Consider the following 7,830-nt stretch of genomic DNA (forward strand, 5'->3'; position numbering starts at 1 on the left):
ACTGTACTAATCATGTATATATGTATGTATGAATGTTTATATATATAATATATTTTAATATATATTAAAATCTTAAAAAAAAAACCCTAGAATCTATTACCAGCATCCACATGGTGGTTTACAACTGTCTAAAACTCCAATCCCAGGGGATCTGATATCCTCTTATGGCTTATATAGGAACTTTGTGTAGCACACAGACATACATGTAGAGTAAGCACCCATACATATAAAATTAAAAATAAAGGAAAAAATAAAAGATTTCGTTTATAATGGTTGCCACATGTATGCAGTACCTATGGAGGCCAGAAGAGGGCATCCGATCCCCAGGCATTACTGGCAGTTGTAAGCAGCCTACTGTGGATAGTGTGAACTAATCAAATTCCTGGGTCCTCTGAATAGCAGCCAGTGCCTTAACTGCTGAGCCATGTCTCCAGCCTTTAATTAGACTTCCCACCGCTACCTTGCAGTGTAATCATAATGGAAAGGAGAGGACCCCAGCTGGAGCATGCAGCAGGGCCGCACTGGACCCTCCTTGGGTGTCAGCTGACCTAGAACCCAGGTGCAGCATCCCTCCCAGGAGCACTATCCACACCAAGGTTAAAGAAACTGAGGCCTGGTCTTTGCACTCGGATTGCTCTTTGCTGTCAGAAACCTGAGTGGTACAATTCAGTTAGTAGCGCGCGTGCGTGCGGCGGGATTCAATCCCTAACCTGCATAAGAACAGGAGCAGTGTTGTGCGCCGTAATCCTAGCTCCTTAAAAAAAAAAAGATTTATTTATATATTATATGTAAGTATACTGTAGCTATCTTCAGACACACCAGAAGAGGGCGTCAGATCCCATTATAGATTGTGAGCCACCATGTGGTTGCTGGGACTTGAATTCAGGACCTTTGGAAGAGCAGTCAGTGCTCTTAACCACTGAGCCATCTCTCCAGACCAATCCTAGTTCTCCTTAGCAAGTGGACAGAGGATGGAGTCTCTGTTGAAGGTTGTGCTTCCTGAAGAGCAGCAGGGCACGAGATATATTTCAGTAGTAGGTAGAGCACTTGCCTGGCACTCAAGGCCCAGGGTTTGATGTCCAGAATCATCTAATCAATTAACAAATTAATGAAATAAAATGTAGAGGCTTTAAAAATTATTTATCTTGATTCTATGATTTTATGACTGCTTGTATAGTCGTCCGTGCACCACATGCATGCAGTACCTGAGGGGGCCAGAAGAGGGTGCTCGATCTCCTAGAACTGGAGTTAGCCGGCTGTGAGCCGCCATGTCCATGCTGGGAATTGACCCCGCCCCCTCTTCTACAAAAGTAGTCTGTTCACTTAACCCGTCTCTCCAGCCTTTAATTTAAAAGGTTTTGTTGTTGTTGTTGTTGTTGTTTTGTTTTGTTTTTTAAAAGAATTTATATAAAAGGAACTGGGGGAGGGGACCTGCAAGACAGGTCAACAAGTAAAGGCAGGTAACAGCCTGATGACCTGATTTGGTCCCCAGAACTCACAGTGGAAGGAGAGAACAATCTTCTGATACTCATCCTTACACCTGTGCACTTACGGAGACAAGTATAAATAGTGAAAAAAATATTGAAAGAGGGCATTGGGCGTTGTAGCGCAGTTAGTAGAGCATTTGCCTAGCATGGTCAAAGGCCTGTGGTTGGTCTGAACTGCGGAAAAAACAGGATAATCCCGCATATCTGTGATACAGGTGGAGGCAGGAGGAGCTACAGAGCAAGTTCAAAGCCAGCCTGGACTGCATGAGATCCTGCCTCACCATGCTAACAACGAAAAGGCCTGGGGTCCCAATGCCTCTCACCAGGGCTGTTTCCTGATGCCTAACCCATCAGCCCAAGAAATGCATCTCTGTCCCCTTACTCAGGGGACTCAGATGGCCTCTGAGAGCTGGGGAACAGAAGGACCTTCCTGGCAGTGTAACCCTGACACAACCCTGCTCTAAGTACCTGTGTCAGGCAGCTGTCCCCTAGGGTGTCCTTAAGAAAGTCACTACCTATCCTAGAGCACAACCAAGGTACAATCTAGATTCCCATTGATTTGGCCACGCCAGACCACAGAATGGCTAGCAGCTGTCCGGTGACCAGCCAAGGGGCTCTCTGTTGACGGAGGGTCCAGTGTCGTTGGTCAGTTCTGCTCATCTGCACAGCAGCTCAGCAGAAGCTGTCACACCCCACACCCAGTTTGGACCTTGTCTGAGGCGCCTGGACTGTATGGACATACAGATTTCAGGAGGATCACAGACACAGGCCTCCCGGTTTCCTTTCCACTTCCTTCCCCACTGCGGGGCCCTACTCCTGGGTCAATCCTAACTCCCATAAGCAGCAGGGCTTCCAGGTGAAGAGAGGAGTTGGGGTGGCTGGTAGGACCCCAGTCACCTGGTCCTGCTCTCTGCAAGTGCTCACCGCCCTCCTCCACCCTTGGGGTCGGCCAGGCCCTCTGTCCCTTGCACTTCTTTCTTCTCCAGTGACACAGGTTAGAATCTTCCATCTGTATCGCTGGGATGGTGGTGGAAGCTAGACCAGTGCCTGGTGCTTGGTTAGCAACCCCCGCCACCCCATGATCTTCTGGGGATCCTTCCCAGATCCCTGTCCCTGTGCTCGCTCATGCTGTCCTCTATTACCAGGGCCTCCATTGGGAAGTAGGGTTCCCTCCTGCTGTGCCAGCACGCAGGCAGAGGAGCCTGAGCAACACCAGATATCTGAGAGGCCTGGGGCAAGAGCTCCCGGAGCTGCAGAAGGTGAGAGCAGGTGGGAGGGTGAGGGTGCTGAGGAACGGGCGCCCAGGGCAGCTGTGCAGAGTCCCTGTTCCTTCCCCTAACTTTCCACTTTGTAGAGTGGCCTCTTGGCTTAGGCTTCACTCCTGGAAACCCACGAACGAATGGACAGCACAGGCCGTCTTGTGTCTAAGCAGCCTGGGGAAGGGACGCTAGGGAGAGCTGGCCTTCTCCAGGAGGTTTTCTAGCCTGACACTGGTCAGGTTCCTGGGATAGCTCCAGTGTGAAGCCACGCCCTATCTTACCCAAGAGCTCCAAGAACATTCTCCTATGCACTCTCTGGCCTGCTCTCATCTGAGGCAGGCGGGGCACGTGGGCTGTCTGTTTGTCTGTCTCTGTATTGTTGCTCTCTTCTCCCACAGGAATCCTGGACACTTCCGCTCCGCACACCCCTCAGGGCCCCGGGCAGAGTTTTCGAGGCTCATTTTTCCTCAGGGACCCTGAAGGTCAGGCCTCTGTGTGTATTGGAAATGGGGGTGGGGGTTGGGAGGCACTTGTGGAACACACAGTGAGAGCCAGTGGGGAGGTCCAGGATGTCTTTGTTCATTGCTTTATTTAAAAAGTTTTTTTTTTTTTTAGGGCCTGGAGAGATGGCTCAGGGGTTAAGAGCACTGACTGTTCTTCCGAAGGTCCTGAGTTCAATTCCCAGCAACCACATGGTGGCTCACAACCATCTGTAACAAGATCTGACTCCCTCTTCTGGAGTGTCTGAAGACAGCTACAATGTCTATATATAATAAATAAATAAATAAAAATCTTTAAAAAGTCTTTTTTTAATAATACTTTGGTCTCTCTCTGTGTGTGTTTCTGTCTCTCTCTCTCTCTCTCTCTCTCTGTGTGTGTGTGTGTGCATGCATATGCACAAACTCAGAGGACATCCGAGGGACTCAGGGTCTGTCTTTCCAGCACGTCAACACTAGGAATTATACTCAAGCAGTTACAGTCGAAAGCGTGTGTCTTTACCACTGAGCCAGCCATCTTGCCAGCTCTCTTTTTGTGGTTTTATATTTACATTTAAAAATATTAGCTCATTTTGTGTGTTTGAGTGCTTTGCCTGCATGTTTCTGAGGACTTGTGAGACGAGAACTTCCTCTGAGGTCCTGGCTAACTGTAAGCCACCCTGGAAGGTCTGGGAACCCGACCCGGGGCCCTCTGAAAAATCAACAAGGACTCTTAACCCCGGCCGGAGTCCACCGGTCCAGTCTCAAGTTTCTTTTTATTTTTAAGATTTATTTTCAGCTGGGCGGTGGTGGCGCACGCCTGTAATCCCAGCACTTGGGAGGCAGAGGCAGGCGATTTCTGAGTTCGAGGCCAGCCTGGTCTACAGAGTGAGTTCCAGGACAGCCAGGGCTACACAGAGAAACCCTGTCTCGAAAAACCACCAAAAAAATATTTATTTTCATTTTAATGCATATGTGTGTGTTCTGGGGGGTGGGGGAGGGGAGCTCAGGAGAAAGCTCCTGGAGCTGGATGGTTGTGCATTGCCCTACTGGGAGCAGGAACCAAACTTAGACCCTCTGCAAGAACAGTGAGCACTGTAACTGCTGAGCCGCCTCTCCAGCCCCCTCACTTCATTTTTGCTCTGCGCTTAGGTTACCGCTCGGGCTCACCGCTCGGGCTCACCATAAAACCTAGACTGACCTAGATTGGTCTGTCCTGCCTCAGCCTCTTCATTGCGGTATAAACCTGCCTTAGAACACACCAGGCCACCGAACTGGAGTTTTAGGCTGCCAGTCTTAGTTGTTTAAACGGAGGAGCCCGCGCTTTCACTGGGAGCCAGCCCGCCTAGAAGCATGGTGTCTGGTTTTCCAACAGGCGAGGGTGGGGGTGGGGGTGGGGGTGGGGCTGAGGGTGGGGGTGGGACTGAGGGTTTCCTTGCAGTGCCTTTGTCCCCTGTCCCACCCCAGCACCCCTGCCCCCGTCCCACCATAGCCGGGGACTCTTGGGGTCCCTCGCCCAGTCCTTCCCCCATCCCTGGGAACCCTGGAAGAGCAGCGTCTGCTTCCTGCTACTATTAAACCTTTAAAGGCAGAGGGTAAATAAAATCGTGCACTGAAAGGCGATGACTCAGCCGCCCCCGCCGCCCCCGCCGCCCCTGGCCTTTACTTAGGTCGGTCCCCGCATTCCCCCAGCTAGCTTTGCTAGCCCCGGTCCCCCTTAAGCTTCCACCGTGTCGGGGTTGTATGGTCGCAGCCCGGGGTGTCGGTCGTCCAGACTGGGGACACAAGGAAGGAGGCAGGCCTGTCTCTTCACGTGGCTGAGCATTACCGTGCTGTTCCTCCCCCACTTCTTCACTGCCTAACTTACCAAAAGTCATTGTCCCATTTTACAGAAGGGAAAAGAAACTCAGATAATTTCGAGGCACAACTCTTGGGAGCAACTTAGGTAATAAAGCCCGTTGGGGCAGAGCTACTTCCAAAGAAAGTCTAATGGGTGGCCTTTGGATGCTCGCCCAACGTGGGAGGAGACGAGGGCCAGGGCTTGGAAAGAACCCGTGGGTCCACGATCCTCGTGCTCAGGAGTCGTAGGTCTCCCCGTGAGTGGGATTTGAGCGCTATAGTTCCGTCTAGGGGTCGGGGCGCTTCCCGGCCCTTGAGTCACAGCGGGCCGGGGCCGCTGAGGTGCATTCCTCTGCAGGCAGGGCCGGAGCCCAGGAGGGGAGGGGACCACAAGTCACTCCACCTGGCAGCTGGGAAGTTGGGGCTGGAGGGAAGGCTCGGGGCTCCCGTCAGAGAGGCGCCAAGCGGTTCTCGCCCCCCACCCTCCGTCCTCCGATAAGCGGTAGCTTCAAGCAATGGGGAAGGGGCAGCCTGGGGCGGTTGGTGGGGGGCAGCTCCGAGAGCTTGCCTGGGTAGGAGAGTGCCCGACTTGGGGCGTGTCCGGGCCGCGGGGCGGAGTCCTTATAAAGACCACGCCGCGGCCGCGGCCCGCAGCAGAGCGAGCGCATTTCGTGCAACCTTTCGAAATGGCTTCGAAAACCGTGAAGACCTCCTCCGATGAGATTCTTTGCGAGGGCGAGCTGGAGAAGCGAAGCCACAGCCTGTTCCAGGTCTGGAAGAAGAAGCGCTGCGTGCTCACCGCCGACCGCCTGCGCCTCTTCTCCGGGAAATCCGGCCCCGCCAAGGAGCTGTTTTTCCACTCCATCCTCAAGGTGGACTGCGTGGAGCACACCTCCAAGTACGTGTACTTCACCATCGTCACCAACTATTACAAGGAGATCGACTTCCGCTGCACGGGCAAGAGCTGCTGGAACGCGGCCATCACCATGGCGCTGATCGACTTCCAGAACCGTCGGGCGCTGGAAGACTTTCGCCGCTGCCGCTACCGGTACCAGCGCTCTGCGTCCGATACGCAGTCCGAGCCCGGTGAGCGGAGCGCTCTGGGTCCGTGGTAAGTACCGATTCTCAACCGCGGCGTCGGAGTACGGGGCATGGGGGTGAGTGGATGGGGGGGGGTCATGCCTCTCAGTGGGGAAAACTTCGATTTTAAAAGCCACGGGGAGGGGGGAGGGGAGGGTGTGGGGGAATCCTACGTCTTTGAAGACGCTTTGGAGAGGGGACCTGGGACGCATGGCAGGAGCTGCTCGCCCCACCTGGAGACTCAAAGGCTGCACCCGGGCAGCTCCTGACTCAGTCTTCTCTCTACAGAAACGCACGGGACCAGTTGAGCCGGGAACCAGCCCACGCTGCCGCATCAGACAGGAGCCCAGGAGCCCAGGGGATGCCCCGGGTGACGCCGCCGCTGCTCTTCTCAGAAGATATTCCCGTGCTTGCTGAGCCTTGCCCCGCTGTGCGGGTGCGCTAACTTATTGGACCGTATTTATATTGGTTACCCACTTCCAACCCACCATTCCGTGTTAATATTTTTTATACCATATTTTCATTCCAAATAAACAATGCCATTTTTCTTTTTTAACAACTGTGTGGTTCGTGTAGTTCCTGCTGAGGCGTATGTGTGGAAGGGCGGGAATGAAGGGGTCTCCTATCCGGTTTTCCCTCTCCACATCCCAGGAATCATTCAAAGCGCCTTTGAATGAACTGTCATCTGCCAGTGGGGCTCACAGCCTCGCCAGGTCAGGAAGTACTCTGGGTGTGGTTTGGCTACCTTTTGCTCCTGGGTGTGGCTTGAAAGGATACGGCTGGTGGCCGGGATTGCTCAGAGTTCACTTACTAGTTAGCACCTCCTGGTCATCTGAGAGGCTGCTCTGTTCACTAGGGCGGCTGCCCTCATTGTCCCCTCCCACCCACATACCGTCTGTCCTTCAGTCTGTCCCGCACTGGATTCAAAGGACCATTGATTGTTTTACTCATCGACAACCCCCATCACTGGACCACAGTGGCTTGAGACAGCCCTCCTGTCCAGAGTCCAGGGACAGGGATAGCACACTGTGTACACCTTTTGTCACAGAGGGGAGGCAGGCCAGGCTGTCTCCGGTGGTGGAGCAGTGAAGCCCCAAGCTGTGGCCCTGGTGTGAAGCCTGAGAGCTCCCCAAACATCTGCCCCACCTCTCCCCCACTTCTCGGGTCACCTGCCAGGTATCAACTCCGACTTCTCACCTGGCTGTGTTCCTGTTAAGGGACTCAACATCTGTGTCTGGTGGGCAGGTCGCCGGCCCGGTGGCAGGGCCTCCTGGGACAGAAGTAAATCTCTTCCTCCAAGGTTTTACTGGAGGACAAGCCCCAAAAGGCAGAGCCACAGACAGGAGTTCCATCCTTCCTGGGCCTCTCTGGCTATGGGAATGCCATCAAGGTGGGGGAGGGAGGAAGAGGGGGTGCCAGATGCCTTCCAGCTTGGCCTTGGAAGCCAGCACTGGAGAGGGAGAACCCCCCCCCCCCTTTCTCCTTAGGAAGGAAGGTTTGGTACTAGGGTTGTTTTTTCTTACAAGGAATTGTCTGTTAGGGCAAATGAGGGAGGGGCTTTCTAAGAGCAGAAGCGATAGCAGGTCCCAGGACCCTTCGTCTGAGGACTCCCTCCCCCATCTTTATAAGGTCAAAAGACCAAGCTCACCAGCCCCTGCTGCTGGAGGTGTGGTTTAAATCAACAGAGGC

General features: G+C 53.5%; 1 protein-coding gene across 1 annotated transcript; it reads left to right on the forward strand.

Annotated features, from left to right (window-relative positions):
- Positions 1 to 5,730: 5,730 nt before the first annotated feature.
- On the forward strand, positions 5,731 to 6,630 carry Phlda2 (pleckstrin homology like domain family A member 2). Its single transcript, XM_052173566.1, has 2 exons — positions 5,731 to 6,172; positions 6,430 to 6,630. Coding segments are annotated over exons 1-2 (426 nt in total). The 5' UTR covers positions 5,731 to 5,747; the 3' UTR covers positions 6,431 to 6,630.
- The last annotated feature ends 1,200 nt before the right edge of the window (positions 6,631 to 7,830 follow it).

The sequence above is a fragment of the Apodemus sylvaticus genome, chromosome 1 (assembly GCF_947179515.1).
Source record: "Apodemus sylvaticus chromosome 1, mApoSyl1.1, whole genome shotgun sequence".
NCBI classification, from domain to species: domain Eukaryota; kingdom Metazoa; phylum Chordata; class Mammalia; order Rodentia; family Muridae; genus Apodemus; species Apodemus sylvaticus.